The sequence below is a fragment of the Glycine soja genome, chromosome 16, assembly GCF_004193775.1.
Source record: "Glycine soja cultivar W05 chromosome 16, ASM419377v2, whole genome shotgun sequence".
Lineage (NCBI taxonomy): Eukaryota > Viridiplantae > Streptophyta > Magnoliopsida > Fabales > Fabaceae > Glycine > Glycine soja.
Window position 1 is genome coordinate 28,524,595 of NC_041017.1, and position 18,360 is coordinate 28,542,954.

General features: G+C 33.2%; 1 protein-coding gene across 1 annotated transcript; it reads left to right on the forward strand.

Annotated features, from left to right (window-relative positions):
* The first annotated feature begins 9,789 nt into the window (after window positions 1-9,789).
* Window positions 9,790-17,219, forward strand: LOC114389177 (nucleolin-like). The gene is made up of 11 exons (XM_028349798.1): window positions 9,790-10,098; window positions 10,397-11,772; window positions 11,861-11,950; window positions 12,027-12,491; window positions 15,116-15,230; window positions 15,325-15,492; window positions 15,604-15,845; window positions 15,974-16,064; window positions 16,142-16,194; window positions 16,280-16,364; window positions 16,451-17,219. The coding sequence occupies exons 1-10, from the start codon at window positions 9,930-9,932 to the stop codon at window positions 16,346-16,348; spliced, it is 2,838 nt and encodes a 945-aa protein (XP_028205599.1). The 5' UTR covers window positions 9,790-9,929; the 3' UTR covers window positions 16,349-16,364; window positions 16,451-17,219.
* The last annotated feature ends 1,141 nt before the right edge of the window (window positions 17,220-18,360 follow it).

Below are 18,360 nucleotides of genomic sequence, written 5' to 3' on the forward strand. Positions count from 1 at the left end.
TCAGACTAAAAACATCCATCTTTATAAGGTGTGGAAGGTATTGGAGCTCAGAACCCTTTGGGTTTTGTACTTGTACAAGATTATATCAATGTTGAGGACATTGCAGATGTTTTGGCCAAGTTGAGGATTGTTGATTCCAACTTGAAGAAAGAGAGTACAAAGAAAGGATAAGGAAAATAAGAAGAGCCTTCTCAGAAGGTTGAAGAGAATGCTATTGCTACTTAGAATACACTAGAACCATAGGTTGGTGAGAGCACCCCTCTTGAGTTTATGAAGGATTTGGTTTTCAACACTAAAAATCTTGGGAATCTCTTCAACTCTCCCATTTTTGATACCTCAGTCAAGATTGCTTGTGGCTTTGGCACTATTTTAGGTGAACCTTCTACATTCTCTATCCCTTTTCCTCCACTTCCTATGGAGTTAGTTTATGTTGAACCTTCTAGGGTTTAGGAGGATGTTCTCCATGTACACATTCCAACTCCTCATACTATTGTTGTTGTACTCTCTTCTAGGTTAGCAGAGTCCAAACTGGTTTCTTTGGAGAAACAGGTCAGGAAGATTCGTTCTGACCAAAAGTTGTTATTTATCAACATTAATCAACTTTAGAAAACCATGAATGAGTTCTTTGAGAGATTCCTCAGACTTGAGGAATGGATCTTAGACAAGGCAAGGCCTACCTTGATTCCTGAAGCTACAACTATGCAACATGAGCCACCACCACCTCTAAGAGCTACCACCATGCCTTCCTCATCAGAAAACTCCTCTCCTACCAAGCTTGAATGATTTGTCATCTTTGTTCCTCCCTTCTATTTTTATCTTGATGACACATGTGGAAAAATTAGGAAAGATCGAGTAGGAAGGGTGGGGGAGATAACTTTTTGTAGAATCATATTATGTTTTATTTATATCTTTTTTATGTATTTTGGAATGACCTAACTTATTAATGAAACTAATCTTGGTATTGAATAATTATCCTTCTATGTTTCACTTTTGCATTATGTTGTGATTTAACATTTATAACTTATAATGCATGCATTGAGAGGGAGCCTCCCTTTAATTAAAAAGAAACAAAACTAATGTATACTCCAAGGGGAGCTAAAGACTGAAAAGCTCAGAAAGTTACTATCACTTTTTGAATTTGCTCTTAGGGGTTTGTCATCAAAAAAAATTGGGAGATTTTTGAATCCTTTTTCCTGGTTTTTATTATGAAAAACCATTAGTAATGCAAATTGATGGATTAATGGGTTTAAGTAATGACTAACATTCTGCTTGAGTGTTTATTCCTTTAAGAAGCAAATATGTTCTTTCTTTTTGAGGTAGTCAAAATTATGCTCAGAAGGGTTTAGAGAACAACTATCAGAATTGAGAACTCAGAAGAATTCTTGAGTCCTATAAGGATGATGAAGTTTTCTTCCCTCGAGTACTTAGTACCTGCAGAGATACGACACATCAAGGTCTTAAATATAAGATTCATCAAAGACTACATGAAGAGTATCCCGATTTAGAATGAAGCTATGTAGAGTCTACATTAAATGACAAAGACCTCAACTCTGAGTTTCTGAATATCAAAATGATTCAGAAAGACTTAGAATACATCATTTGAACAATATCAAAAGATTAACGTATGGCAGTTCTTCACGTTCCACATGATGTCACAATCATTGGAGACAAATAAAAAAAATAAGAACTAGCTGCATAAGAAGATGCAAGATTTTTGAATAATGAAGTTGTCCATGAGAAGTACTGGTGAGAGACATCAAAACAAAGGATTGAAGAATACTGCTTAGTCATACCTTGGACAGAACACTAACACATCAGCAACTAAACTTCTACTAAGTATTTATGAAGTAATCAACTTCAGAATGCTTGAAGTTGTGAAGAAGTGTTAAGAGTCATGAAGTTATGCTACTTCAGAATAAAATATCAATTTGAACTTCATCAAAGGAATTCATCAAGTATGGATTCATTCTCAACAAACATCAGAATGGCTATTCTGATGGTTCTTTAGAATGCCCATTAGAAAGGTTTCTCATAATGGAACCTCAAAATGGTTCTATTAGCTGTCACTTCATAACAGGTGTAAAGTACACCTACTTGATCCAAAAGCTTGTCAATTATATGGATCCTACTACAATGGTCTTCTCAGGAGTTATTTGAAGCATTTTTCGTGAGGCATGAAGAACAAGTTGAGCATTCCAAAATTGCAACACTGTGTGCAAGATCTTTGAGTGAAAAATCTATGTTTTAGCTTCAACCCTCTCTGTGAGAGTGACCCATTTTCTGATTTGTGCTTACAAAGCTTGTAATAATCTTAGATAGAAGTGTGAGATTAAGTTCTTGAGTGGAATCCTTCCTGTGAGGTGAAAATCTATATTTTGTGCAGTCAAACACAAATATATTTCTCTGTAAAACTCCAACATTAGCTATCAAAGGTGAAATCGAGTGGTGTAGCTGGTCTAGTTAAGGTTAGGATTGAAGTCCAGTTGAAAACTGGCAAGTTGTTGAAACCAGTGGTTTGCTGGTCCAGTTGTGAACTAGTTGTGTTAGTGAAATCTCATCTTTAAGGATGAGGATTAGAAGTAGCCCACAGTTGGGATGAACCTATATAAAAATATCTTTTCACTTTTCTCTCTTCTTACTCATGACTTAGTTTTGTATAGATATGAAAAAAATTCTTTTGTCCAGTACATTAAATATATTAACCTTTCATCTTAACAATTGAATCGAACTTTGTTTTATCAAAAGGTTTTAAGTTAAACATTATCTTTGAAACAAAAAGCTTTAAACTGCAAAAAGAACTTTTTTCCAAAACAGATTGCATTTTCATCATGAGTAACTTAAATTTCCATTCTAAGCTAAGAACAATTATTCATTTTGAACTATTTTACATGCCTTTTTGTTTACAAAGGAATCTTAAAAGTTTTCAAAACCCAAATTCAAACCCCGTTCTTATGGTATTTTAGTCATTTCAAGATTCAATATTGAAACTAACAGATTTGTAGGATTCAACCCAAACCCAAAAGGTAGTGAAGCCAATGCCCTTGTAGTATAGGAAGTTTTCATATCAAGTGTAGATGTAGACAACAAAACTAAAGGAATAGTAGGATTAACACCAGAAATAAGTATTTCCACAATATTTGAGGAAGCACTTGTTGTGGTAGCTACAATTCTATGTTCATTAATCAACTACTCAAGTATTTTTAGATCACTAAATATTTTCCCCAATAAGTCCATATCAATCTGGGTTCCTTGCTCATTACTCCTTATAATGGTTGCAACATTTGAAAAGGCTGCTACTAAATCAACTTCCAAACCAAAAGATACCTCATCCAAGGGCATTATACATGGATCCAGGGAAACAACAAGAGAGGCGTTAAAGGTTGAACTAATGAAATTTTTTGTAGATATATATTGTTGAGAGTTTTGCAACTGCACATTGAGGGAAGAGTTCAGTGCTACTGCCAATTCAAGAAGAACATCCATAGATTCTTCCTCTTCAAATTTTCAATTACTAAATTACAATAAAGGAAACCATCAAATCAAATTAAACAAAGCATAAGCCTCTAAGACTTAAAGGCTAAGAACAATTACTAAATATTAAAATCATTCAAATATCATCATCATTATCTTAAGCTTCTAAGGCTGGCAAGATGAAGCCATTGTGATTGAAAAAAAAACAAGAAAAAAGATAGATGTAGAACAAAAAATTAAAGAAGCCTCAATGGAAATTGTAGATCTCATTAGAATTATAGGCCTCACTAAAAATTGTAGTTCTACCACTGGAAAACTTGTAGGAAATAACAAGCCTTACTAGAAATTCAAAAATAAGGGAAAAATTGTATGACAAGAGGCATAAAAAACAAGGATTCAAGAAGAAAGGTTTATAGCTTAAATGAAGGAAAGGCATGAGTGATTCAAGAAGAGGGAGAAAGTAAAAAAATCATGGGTTTAAAAGGTCAAAATAAAGACTTGTGCAATTTTAAATTTTGACCCTTTAAAAAAACCCTAAAACTCCCATTCGAAAATTATAGCTCTACTATCAGAAATCTCACCAGAAGTAGCAAGCCTAGCCGAAAATTTAAAAATAAGGCCAAGATTGGCTAACAAGAGGCACACACACAAGGATTCATGACAAGAAATTTAGGGCTCAATGGGAGAAAGGATGAGAGTGATTCATGGAGAGGGAGAAAGTGAAAATCATGGGTTTCAGAGGTCAAATTAAAGACCCGTGCAATTTAAAATTTTTACACTTTAAAAAACCCTAAAACTCCCCATCAGAAATTGTAGCTTTGTTATCAGAAAACTCACTGGAAGAAGCAAGCCTCGCTAGTAACTGAAAAATAGGGGGAAGGTTGACTAACAAGAGGCATTGACACAAGGATTCACAAAGAAAGATTTAGGGCTTAAAGGGAGAAAGGGTGGGAGTGATTCACAAAGACAGAGAAAGTGAAAATCATCGGTTTGAGAGGTCAAATTAAAGATAAAGACCCATGTGATTTAACATTTACCTTTTAAAATGACTTTGTTTCACATGCATATTTTGTTCTTTGAGTAAAAACATTAGGAATGGCCGCGGATCTAGATTTAGGCACGATATTATACAATTTCAGCCACAATTTTTTGCATGACAATTGTTACTCCTAGACACAACATAATGATGTCTTCAAGAGCCAGTGGTGCTCACTCTGTTCGTTTTCTACTAGGTGAGGTCCGCTATATGAATAACATGATGTCATTGTACAATTTGATTGTAGTGGGATTTCCAACCACTGAGAGAAGGCCATATTTGTCTTTCGTAGATAAAACTTCTATCAATTTAGTCTCCTAGAGATTAATTTACGAATGCAATCCCTAGGATAATGAATACACACCTACACTTTTTTTAGGTTGAGTTATGAAGAATTGAAATAGGAGGAAATGAATTGGTAGGGAAATGATGAATTCAAGTTTGATTGAGAGGGGAAATGAGAAGAGAAAGGGATTATTTCTATGAGACCCAACAAATTTAATTTATGTCCCATCATATTTGTTGCAGACTTTACACATCCGATATGTGTTATATTTCTCAACATTCATCTTTTCTTCATAAGCATCTACTTATTCATTCTTCTCTAGATTTGGTTACCTAAAGTGTTTCGTCATGTATACATAACAATCTAAGTTATTCTTTAAAGGGTAAAATATATTTTACATATTTCCTCTTCTTTCCTTCCACTTTTCAATACAAGAAGACAACTAAAAAGGAATTACTTCATTTCATTAATCTTTCATAAATCCATCCATCCAATATACATGGTTGAAGGTAGTTTTGGGCATTTTGGGTCTTTTATGAGCGGAAGAGGATGAATGAGAGTGCATGCACGTTAGTGAGAGAGGGAGAGAGAGAAACAACTGTTTTTAGTATCCATCCACACCACCCATTATTGCACTCTCCAGGCAACTAGCTTCCACCATGAGCATTCTCAGCAGCCAAGTTATGTGCTAGGATGCTATGCAACAATAGAAGCCACCAACCCATCACATTTGTTATCTATGATTTAGATGACACTAACTCTAACACTGTGACATGGCTAATGCAAAAAATAAAACCTTACAAAATTAAGCATTTATATAACATTTCCTTTTAATGCAGTTCATGAACAAATTTCAAGCATAAGTTGAACCACCCTATAGTTTTCCGCACACAAAGTTTCATTAAGATAAAGGGTATCTATTAAAAAATGTTCTAGGAAAGTAGTTCACAACGACATGGCTCATACCATTTAGCTGTTTATCATATAAATTTAACTATTGGTAAAACAATTCAAATGAAGAAAATTCCAGTGCAACTACTGTAACTAATTATTCTAACTATTACTAAAAAATGCAAGCTTTCATGATAAGATACAATGTCATGAACATGTCCTAACAAATCTTTCAATCAATAAGAACACTATTAAAACACTTCGGTAAAGTGAAGGGTATCTGTGTAAACGTTTTGACTAAGTTACATATTCTTCAAAAAATAGGCAAAGAAGGGTATCTATGTAAACTTTCTGCACAATGATCTTTTTCCTCTTATGTTTTTGTTTGCAATAAAGAGTAGCTAAAACACAAAATCACGACATAAACCACTATTGTGCTTCATGAACTCCTTGATGTATGTGGTGTCAACAGTGTGGCCGCCGGTAAGGGCAACAACATGGATCAATAGAGAAAGTGAGAGCTTCATGATGCTGTGTACAATAAAGGAACAGGACCCCTGGTAGCCAAACATGATGGCAATGACAATATTGATGGGGTCTAGGCTGTATGCTGGGTACAAATGCAACTATTATTTTAAGTATTTGTATCTTGTACAAATATGATACACATACATCTACCATATTTTCATATTTGTGCATTGAAGGTGAATAACAACAAATAGTGCTATTATTCAAGTTGTAAACTAAAAGGTACATAGCTAAAGATGAAAATAAAAAATCCTAATGCAACAACATGTTGTTCTTAAGCAGAAAACGTGAAAACTCCACCCCTTGGGACTATCCCTTTCTATCCATGTCCTTTAAATATAAATTTATATTATATATATACGCTGATATTTATAATTTCTTGGATCAGACGTAACATATGCAGGTACGATCAAATGCTATAACACATACAAATTAACATATAACACTTGGGTCATCTAGTAATCACGATCAAGAATTTGCTTCAAAATTCAAATAACAATGAGTAACAAGAAGTGCAGTGTCACGGTGGCAACCGAGGGTGGTGGGTGCGGGAGGAAAAGCGTTACGACAGGAAAGAAAAGCTCAAGATTGTTCTTCTCACTCTAATGATGTGCGTCACTCAAAATCGAAAGAATTGAGTGGCATTTGGTGGTGGATACTGTGGGTGGAGGCAGAATTTGGTGGCAATTGATGAAGAAGAAAGACACGTGCGGAGAAGAGGAAGTGAATAAGGCATGTTTAATGTTTGGTATGATTGTTACAAAGACACACATGCATTACTTCAGTGATTTTTTTAATCTGGACCATTAATTTAGATTTAACAACTAAGATTACCTCTTCTGGTTCTTATATAAGATATCCTTTTTCATCGAATAAAATATGTTATATATATATATATATATATATATATATATATATATATATATACTATGACTTCTATGAGAACGTGAAACCAATTAATAATAATCATTGGATCAAAATTAAAAATAATTTGAGATTAAAATATATAAAATTTAAAATTAAAATCTAATCTATCATCAAATTTCTAAAAAATTAATCACACAAAAAATCTATAAAGATCTCAATTATGACTTCCTAAAGTATCTTAATTAACCTATCAATACCATGGTTACATATATCTCAACTATAGTCACCATTGCAACCATCTTCATAATTGTCACAACCACCACTACCATCGTCATGACCTTCATCGCTTTCATTGTCATTATCATTGTCATCAATGGTGATGATGACAGTGACAGTCATGACGGAGAAGGTGGTGATGGCGGCCATGCTGATGAAGATGAGTTAAAAATAGTAGAAATATTTCATAATGTGGTTTGTTTGGTAAATCTTGTAGAGATTTAATGATTATATTAGATTTGAATTTTTACATATTTTAATATCAATTGTCTATTATTTTTAATCATGATACTTACTATGAATTCTTCTCATGTTTTCACATAAAAAAGTATTCTCACAAGAGTCATATTCTATATATATATATATATATATATAATATAATATAATATAATATCTATTTAAATAATCTTTTGATCCCTATAGACAGACACCACGATGACTATTATGAGAATAATTATCTTATATGAAAATGAAAATAGTTAATTTCAATTGTTGGATTAAAATAAAAGTCTTAGATTAAAAATATTTTATATTCAAATTAAAATCTCATGTAATCATAAAAATTCTAAAAGATTCACCAATTAGAAAATCAAATATCTAATTTATTACATCCAATTATATCTCATACTTATCATCACTATTGTGATCACTTGTTCACCGTCACCTCATCATGAGCACCACTATGAGCATCGTGTGTCACCACCAACATGATTGTTGTTATCATTATTGTCACGATAGCGACAGGAACGATGACGACAATCATGTTGATGATGACACATGGTGGTCATGACGATGATAATGGTGGGAGTAGCAGTAGTGGAAACAGTTATGACAGTTATGGTGATAGTTGCGGTGATGGTCATGATAGTAATGATGGTCGTGATAATCATGATGAGTTTAAGATAATAGTATGTAGACATGTGCAATGCACGAGAAATTAGTGTTTTATTTTTATTTTAAGATATATAATTTAAATTGTTTAAGATAAATATGTTGTATCATTTATTAATATGTAAATTTATTAATTATTTATCTTAATAGTTATTATAAAAAAGACTATAGTTTTTAATAATATTAATGAAATTAAGTACAATGGTCTTTATTTTCATGTTAATATTATAATGATATTTGTATCTTTTATATATATACATATATATATATATATATATATCAATAACTCTAATGATCATTCTTAAATAAAAATATTATATAAAAATATTAATAATTTTTACAAATATGATTTAATAGTGTAGACCAAATCGATATTAGAGATGATAGTGGCATGAGATGATCTCAAATAGTAGTCTCTCATCATGATTACATTGAATGAAAATACATCCTGTCTCGTACTTGCACTAATAATTTGTTTGGTGGGTATCAATGAATTTTATAAATATTTGTAAGTATATGAACCATATCCATGAATGTTTTTTTAAAATTTTTTTAAAACAAAATTAAGTTAAGAATTGTATGTTAGTGTTATAGCGATATTAAGAGAACGTTTTCACTTGAAAACTACAGTGAGCATCCAAAAATATTTTTAAGATAAAATTATTGCTAATAAATACTACTTTTTTTGGTATATTGGGAATCGAAACTAATAAATACTTTATTAATTATGAAACTTTTTTATACCATATTAATTATTTTTAGTTATTAAAAAAGATACTTAATGTTTAATAGAAGAAATATGTTCGTGTTTGATTTTTACCATGTACAAAATTTTATCATGCTAGCTACGGTCATGATTTGCGACTAGGGCTAGTCTATGATTTTGTGGGTTAGAGGACACCCATGATTTCTAACCTATGACAAAAAAAAAAAAGAGAAACATTTCTATTACAATTTTTTTATTTTTGTTTCTATAAACAGTATTTTAGAAATACTCATTACTAATCTCAAAATAATAATAATAATTTTTATTATAAGTGTTATAAAAAAAAATTATATTGAAAACATTCTCATGTCCTTAAGAAAATAAGATAAATTTAAATAAAAGACATGTTATTGATACACTTTTTTTATTTATTATTATACATACTCATTATTTAGCGACAAATATTAAAATTTAATATTTTTTTTACTTAATTATAAATAATGCAACACACAATTCATAAATTATGAGTAAAAATAACTTAGATGAAATTGAGCCATGAAAATAATATTCATTGTTTTGATTACTTTAATTAAAATATATATTGTTTAAAATGTGATTATTAATTTTTCGATTTGATTTTATTTGATAAATCTTTTAAAAATTTATTTGTTATATGAGATTTTCATTTGAAGTTAAAATATTTTTAATTTAAAATCTCCTTTTAATCTAATGATTGATTAACTATTTTTATTCTCACCTAATCCTCAAAAACTAATATCAAAATAATTTTTTAAAGGACTGAATTAAAAAAAAAAAACGGCAGAATGATTTAAGTCTAACAAGGCAAAATTAAAGTGGCAGAATTATAAGAGCACGGAGGATTCGATTCGAGAAATTCGACGTTTTCAAAGAATTGGAAACTGGAAACTTCACTTCTGTTCGAATTCAGAGGTTAATTCTCGTTAATTAGATCAATCATGAGAACTCGAAATGCCGATTCCGCTTCCAAATCCGCAACCCCTAAGAAGACGCCGCCGCCGCCGAGGAAATCCCCTGCGGCAAAGCGCACCACCGCCACCAAAACCAGAGCCACAAAGAAGAACGAGGTTTCGCCCGCACCCGATTCCAACCCCTATCAATCTCCTCGTAAGCGTTTTTTTTTTTCTTTTATTCGTTTCCGAGTTTTAGTTTGTGATGAAGACGAAACTGTCTCGATTGGAAAATAAAATGAAAGAAAAACTAGACATTACGCTGAAACCCGTGTTTTTAGGATTTCAGGTTTGTTTCATCCATGATGACGTAGTAGTTGGGGAATTCGTTTTTTTTTTTCTCTTACGATTTTCCTGTAATTTGTATTTATTTAATATTTATTCCTTTTGGGTTTCTTCACGTTTGAAACTGTTGATTCTTTATTTATTTTGACCTTATTTGTTCTGAATAACAGTGGAGCAGGAATCGTTAGGCAGTGCTAGCAGTGCAAAATTTGTGAAAAAGAAGACTCCGGGGAGACCGAGAAGTAAAGCAATTGATACTCCAAATTCGGAAGAGCAATGTGAGGCAGTAACTGATGAAACTCTGATTGAAGATGATACTGAGGTGGTAGAGAAAGTGGAAGATGTTGGAGTGGTTGGTGCAGGTAGTGTTGAGGGTGAGAAGGAGGGGGGACAAGGTGTTGGGTCTGTTGGATTATCTGACGAGACGGAAGGTAAGTCGATGGAAGTGGATGAACCTGTTGTTGAAAAGGTTTGCGAATTGGTGGAAAAGGGAAATGATGTAATGGAAGTTGAAGTAGCTGCTTCCCAGGATGCTTCTGTTTCTTTCAAGCGACTGGGGCGACCCATTGTGGATCTCAATATATCTGCGGATAATGAAGATTGTACTGGTGAAAAGGAGGGAGAAAAAGGAAAGGAAGAGTTGAAAGATCAAGAGTTGAAAGAACAGGAAGGAGAGAAAGGGAAGGAAGAGTTGAGAGAACTGGATGCAGAGAAAGGGAAGGAAGAGTTGAGAGAACTGGATGCAGAGAAAGCAAAGGAAGAGTTGAAAGAACTGGATGGAGAGAAAGGTAAGGAAGAATTGAAAGAACTGGATGGAGAGAAAGGTAAGGAAGAATTGAAAGAGCTGGATGGAGAGAAAGGTAAGGAAGAATTGAAAGAACTAGATGGAGAGAAAGGTAAGGAAGAGTTGACAGAACTGGAAGGACAGAAAGGTAAGGAAGAGTTAACAGAACTGGAAGGGCAGAAAGGTAAGGGAGAGTTGACAGAACTGGAGGGACAGAAAGGAAAGGTTGAGTTGAAAGAACAGGAAGGAGACAAAGGAAAGGAAAAGTTGAAAGTGCAGGAGCTGGAGAAAGCAAAGGGAGAGGAAACATACCTTTCTGGACATAAAGAGAACACCAAGTCTTTTGGTGTAGAAGTTAAAGCCCAGATGCAAAAAGAAGATGCTAATCCCATTAAAGATGATGGTGAAGGACTACAGAGTTGTGAAAAGTACGATCTTGGAGAACAAGGGAAGGTGGAACTTGTTGAAGAGGATCCTGAGGAACCTCCAGAAGAAACTTTGGCATTGGAGGAGGAACATAGGGAATTGGAGGCTATTGCAAATCAGCGAAAGATTAAAAAAGAACATGAAATTTTTGTTGGTGGATTGGATCGTGATGCTACAGAGGAGGATCTGAGAAAGGTTTTTCAGAGGATTGGGGAGATAGTTGAAGTCAGGTTGCATAAGAATTCTTCAACAAATAAAAACAAGGGCTATGCTTTCGTGAAGTTTGCTAATAAGGAGAATGCAAAGAAAGCTTTGTCTGAAATGAAGAACCCTGTCGTATGTTTCTCTATCTGATTGTTTATTTCTTTGATTTTATGCTCTCTACTTTTTCTTTTGTGCTGTGTTTTTACCTCAGTTTTTGCAGATACATGGTAAGCGGTGTGGCACTGCACCTAGTGAGGATAATGACACATTATTCTTGGGAAATATTTGCAATACTTGGACCAAAGAAGCTGTAAGTGTACAGCAGTTTTTTCTGTTGCATTTACTTCTCTGGCTGGTAAACTTATTTCTTAATATATGGGTGACAGATTAAACAAAAGCTGAAGGATTATGGCATTGAAGGTGTTGAAAGCATTACACTTGTTCCAGATGTTCAGCATGAGGGCTTGAGCCGGGGCTTTGCATTCCTAGAGTTTTCTTGTCATGCTGACGCCATGCTTGCATTTAAGAGGCTACAAAAGCCTGATGTTATCTTTGGCCATGCTGAGCGAACAGCTAAGGTAGCCTTTGCTGAACCCATACATGAACCAGACCCAGAGATAATGGCACAGGTGAAGTCTGTGTTTATTAATGGTCTCCCTCCACATTGGGACGAGGATCATGTGAGGGAGCTGTTTAAAGCTTATGGTGAAATTGTAAGAATTGTGCTAGCACGGAATATGTCTTCAGCTAAGAGGAAGGATTATGGATTTGTTGATTTTTCTACACATGAAGCTGCTGTAGCTTGTGTTGATGGCGTAAATAAATCAGAATTGGGTGATGGGGCATCAAAGGTATATAATCTTGTGTGTTACTTGACCATGATTTTACAGTTGTACAGAATTATTCTCTTCTTTCCATTGCTTTCCCTTCTGCCGGTTTTCAGCAATGTAAGAAGAGTGGAATCCTATAAACTTCAACTGCTTTATTTTTAAATTGTAGTGATTGGAAAGAAATTACCTTTTAAATAAGATTGTCAAACTTGAGTCTGTGGTTTGGTTCAATTTATTATGGAGATTTTTATAAAAACTTTCTAGACAGTTTTTGAAAAATAATTGATTGTCTCCTTGGAAATAATCTCTCAACCAAACTTGTGCTTAAACTCTTGCAACATTCGTAGACTCAACTTGTAAACTCGTACAACATGATATAAAATTAACATTTAGAAAACCTAATGTTCTCAAAGATGTTTTTTTTATTACTTTGCTTTTCTATTAATGTTTGATTGTAATGAAAATCTTATTTTTTATTTCTTTATAAACAATATATAAGTTGAAACATTTTACGATTTGTAACTAATATTTTTTTTTTAATATTATATATTTGCAAATCATCATTAAAATAATTTTTGACATTTTTTAAAATTAAAAGTTTTCATTATATGATTTTAATAGTTTTATTATCATAAAAATAGTTTTTATTTAAAAAATTAAATTGATTTACATAATATTTTCTTTTAATTTTATATATGTACTTTTTTATTGGACGAGATAACTATTTTTAAAATTTAAGTTTTTAAATTTTCTTATCAAACAATTTTTGGCTTCAAATGAAGGAACAGTTTAAAAAAAATGAAAACTGACAAATAGTTTCTGCTTTTTTTAAGTTCTTATTTTTAGCTTTAATATAAAAGTAACTTAATTCAAAAAATAAAAACTAGGTTAAACATACCTCAAGTTAGCTTTTATGAGTTTTAGTCAAGTCTATGGAAGTTCCACAAGTTTACGTAAATTCTTGGATTTGATAACCTCACTTGTTCTTAAAAGGAACCAAAGTGCTCTTTATCCACTTATTTGCCATCTTTGTAGATCTCAAAATTTCGTTAAATAACATAAGTGAGCTAAATGATTCCTTCTTTTTCTATATACTTCCAAACTTCAATAGAAATAGCATTATTCTGGATCCACAATTTTACCATTGTCTATTGTCTTAAGGATTTGTTTTATCTCTCCAATTCATTTGGCATCTTTCTAGATCTCAAAATTTCATTAAATAACTTAGGTAAGCTAAATGATTCCTTCTTTTTCTGTATACTTCCAAACTTCAATAGAAATACCATTATTCTGGACCCACAATTTTACCATTGTCTATCGTCTTGAGGATTTGTTTTACCTCTCCAATTCAAATTCCATGGTAGTAAGCCAAATTTTGTTCATTTCCTTGGATTTATACATATTACGAGTCAATCCTTGCCCATCATTGAAAAGCTTATAAAAACAACTCTCCTATCTCTCTTAAATATCTTTTTTTGTGATCAAAACTGTCCATTCTTGATCCTTGATACATCTTGATTAAAATTTTTTTGTTTTTCTTTCTCTATTTTTGGTAAACTAATATATCTTACATTCTTCATTTTTTTGTGCTGAGCTCTTTGTAAAACTCTTCTAAAGCTTTAGGTCGTGCTTCACTCATGATTTTCATTGTCTCATTTCTATCATTCTGATACCTTGCCTAAATTTTAGCGTTATTATACCGATGCAAGACTTTAAAGCAGTGAGCCAAATGCATAAAATGATTCTGCATACAGCTCTAATAACAGAACATATAAGTCATACAGATGATATAAGGGTTTTGTAGATAACACTGATAATAGAAAAGGTTTGCTGAAACCTGTTTGAATGCACAGCTGGATTCAAGGGTCATGGACCTGGATTGTCGGGTGAAAATTTGTATAGACAAATTGCCGGTCATGATTACGGAACAAATTGCTGGGTTTGCAAAACAGTGTTAAATTGATGGGTTGCAAATGTTGAGGGCATATGAGGGTTTGAACTTTGAACTCTGTTTTGTCTTTTCAGTTGATGTAGAACCACTGTTGTTAAATAGTGGCCATGGTGGATTTTTTGCCAACTGCCATAAGCAATTTGTGAAGGGAGGCCCGCCATAAGGTGCAATGGTGTGTTTATGTGGTGGAATTTTGGCCTTCCGCCTCTTCCATTGATAAAACCGTGTAGAACATGCATTGAATGGCTAATGGCAGCCAAAACACATTTGTTTTAGGCAATCTGGGGCAGATATTAATGCAAAAAACAGACTTGTTGACTCTGCTAGACTTGCAATTCTGTGGGTTTGAGCATTTCTGACCAAGTCTATTCATTTCTACCAGGAAAAGATTAATGAGTTTGAGAACGAGTTAAATCCATTTTACAACTTAGAATTGTTAAGTTGTATGATTCTATGAGTTGATTTTAGAGTTTGACGACCATGTTTATTGATATTCTTGGGTCCCTCTCCCCCCTCAGTCTATCTCAAAAGTTTAATTTTCATGATTGTATCAGTATCACTTTTTTTGGGTTTAGTTTTTATTCTACTTACACCCATCTAATATATCCTATATTTTATTTTGCTTTTAATTTTGACTTGATTTTGCATATTTTCCATTTGGTCAATAAGAACAAATTTTTGCCATGCTTTTCAGATAAAAGTGAGAGCTAGACTTTCAAATCCGCTGCCTAAAACACAGGCTGTCAAAGGTGGTATGAGTGGTGGGTTCCGAATAAGTCATGCTAGGAGTGGAGCCTTTTCAAGACCAGGTTACTTATTTTTTTTCTACGCCAATTAACTTGGAACTTAAATTATCTTGTTGACACCCTTATTTGAATTATCTAATTAGAATCCCTACTACAGGAAGGGGGTTTGGGCGGGGAAGACAGCCCTTCAACAACAGGGGAAATTTCAACAGGGGCAGGAGTTTCTATCGCGGTGGACACAGTCAAATTGGAAGAATGGGTTTTCGGGATGACCATGATTTTAGTATGCATCCGGATTTCCGTCAAAGGCAATTTGGTCCACAAGGTTATTTGTTGAACTTCTTGCTAAATATTTTAGTTCTAGTTTATTGTGGCATTTAAAGTATTGATGTGAAGGTTTTGAATGATTTTAATATTTGAGTATATTGTAAAGCAGGAGCTGTGAGGGGTGGACATTATGCAGGTAGCCGAGGTGCTGCATTTGCGGGACCATCTAGACCTTATCATGATAGAGCATGGTACGGTATCCCTGATGGAGGCCCTAGTGAGCCTATTCCTCCAAGGAGGCCCTACTCCCCAGGTGGACAGTTTGACATGCCTTTTATGGGAAGGCATTTTGATGATCCATATCTATACGATGACAATATGCAAGGAATGAAACGGCCATTTTATATGACTGTAAGATTTTATTTTTGTTTTAATTTTGCTTATCCGTGTGGTTACATTTCCATACAAATTTTATGTTACTTCTGTTTACAACTGGAAAATATTTATTACTTTGAATTGATTATATTTCTGTCTTTTAGGACCCTGAGCCTGATTACATGGGGCCTACTAGACTACGTCCTCGATTGGATTATGCAGATCCACCTATATTTCCTGGAACTCATCACCATGGTCTACCCTTTACTTGCTTTTTATCCTTAATTATATAGAAGCATGTTTATATTCTTGATAATTTTTTTTTTTTATAGATTCTTTTGGGGCTGGCAGCAGACAGTACCCGCCGGACTATTACGGTTCTGATGTGAGTTAACATTTTTTAAACCTATTCTTTTGTTCATATAATTTAATTGTAATATTAGTTACGAATTATGCTATTCATGTTACAGTATGGTAGAGGTTCATATTCATCTTATTATGGGGGTGATGGCTCACATGGGCATGGATACTATTATTAATGTGATGAATCTTTTGGTAAGGATTATTTTTAAGAATTTTATATTCTAATTTGCAGCAGCGAATTCGCTTCTAATGTTTTGTGGATTTTTATTCTTGTTTAGGTGGATCTGGAATTGTGGGATAGACATCTTCAAATATAAGCTTGCGGCTTGAGCATACAAGTCTGAAGTTGCATATTTATTTTATATACTTCTCTGTTATTCCTCTTCCACCTGGTTTGTTTCTATATATCTATATCTATTTGGGCATAGGTGGTATAGACTAAATTGTTTAATGATAGTTGGGTAGGTTGTCTTTCAGGTCCTGGAGTAAGGTATTAATAAGATTTATATGGAATGGGCTAGATTTTCTTTAACAACTTAGGTATGATGAGATCAGGGACTTGTATTTGAGGATGCTTTGTTGATTGTACAATATTAATCTTTGACTCATCAAATATAAATTTGGTGATTGGAAAGTTTAAAGGACTATTGGAAGCAAAAAATCTTTCCAGTGATGGATTTATCTTTTTATGAAGTGATAGGCAAGGTTTGATATTTGAATATGCATATTGAGGCTCTTGTGATTCCTTATGGATGACTTTTGGAGAGTTTAGCTACAGTTCACTTTCATTATTAGGAGCCAATTTTGATCTGAACTGAAAGCTTTACCATATTTTGGAGTTCTTTTGATTGGCTGAGATCCTTCTAATATTTATTGATATCCATACAGAAGCAGCCTTTTTATAGAGAACTTTATGTTTATTGAATTTACTGGAAGATGAGACTAGGGACTAAATACAGTGAAAGGCTGACTTTCATTTGGCATGATGTTCATGGATAATGTTATGGTTACGGAGTAAATGATCTATATGATTGATTTGATTCCTTATGATGCTGAGTAATTATTTATTTGGGTTTCCTTGAGGAGATCTTCATATTTTTTACTTTCTAATGTAGCTTTGGTGCGGACTTAGAATAAAATTGCTGTTGATGTAGAGTGTGAATATCTAATGCCGAGGGCATCTAAGGATGTTCCCTACTGTTTTAACTGTCAGTGATATTTATTTTGGACGGTTTTGTGAAACATATTGTGAACCATCAATCAAATGGAATTGTGGAAAAATGTTTGTTTTGCTGTTAAGATTACTAGGTTGCTTCTCTTTCTATAGTTTTTAGAATTTTTATTGTAGTGAATAAATAGGTTGTGGGTGCAAAGTGATAAGAATGCTACTTTTGATGTAGCATGGACCAGTGCCTGTCTCTTGAATATTAAATGATTAAGTTATGCAATACCTAGAAGTTCGAGGTGTAATATGATTTATTCTGAGCTCTACTAATTTGTTCAAAAATCACAGAATCCACCAAAATCAGTCATAGATGTAATGTGTCATGCTTATAGGTTGTGTTAGAGATACTAGAACTAGACTTGGACTGAAGATGAGTAGGATGCACAAGATTTGGTAGTCATACATTCCGTTTTCAATATAAATTTACTAGGACTTTCTTAGGGTCTTTTCTGTTCACTTGGCCTTACATTCCTGCTGTCTTATTTTAGAATAGATACAAATAGAAGTGTTTTCTTTTAGCTTTTTAGTTTTTAAGCTGCTGCTACTGCTGTTTTTTTTTTGTTATATTTTCTTAACTTCGATTGTATGGTGAGCTGTGAATGTGATACAGATAAGAGACAATTATGTATTTTGTTGTAAAATGTCTTGAATCGAATATAGGAGACACGTATGTTTTTGTGTGCGTGTCTTCTGTTTAAACTCATTTTCTGTTATCCTCTTGGTTTGGCTTGATATGTATATAAAGTGGAAATGCTAACCTTCTCTCCACCTGCGGGAAAGGTGAGGGATAACTCAGCCTTAGCATTTTGTTTTCTCCTATTCAACTTAAATTAAAAGGCCATTTTAATGCTTTCAAATAATAGTCTATTAAAAAATGCAATCAGTAGTTCAGTACAAAATAACTGGCATATAACAAAGCACGTTAGGTTTCGAGTTCGACTCTGATGGATACATGTGATAATA

What these genes read in the sequence shown, in the direction of transcription:
- LOC114389177 (XM_028349798.1), top strand. Translation starts at nt 9,930, where the DNA reads ATGAGAACTCGAAATGCCGATTCCGCTTCCAAATCCGCAACCCCTAAG. An exon ending in CAACCCCTATCAATCTCCTC is followed by an intron (nt 10,099 to 10,396) that starts GTAAGCGTTTTT and finishes TCTGAATAACAG; the next exon opens with TGGAGCAGGAATCGTTAGGC. An exon ending in CTGAAATGAAGAACCCTGTC is followed by an intron (nt 11,773 to 11,860) that starts GTATGTTTCTCT and finishes CAGTTTTTGCAG; the next exon opens with ATACATGGTAAGCGGTGTGG.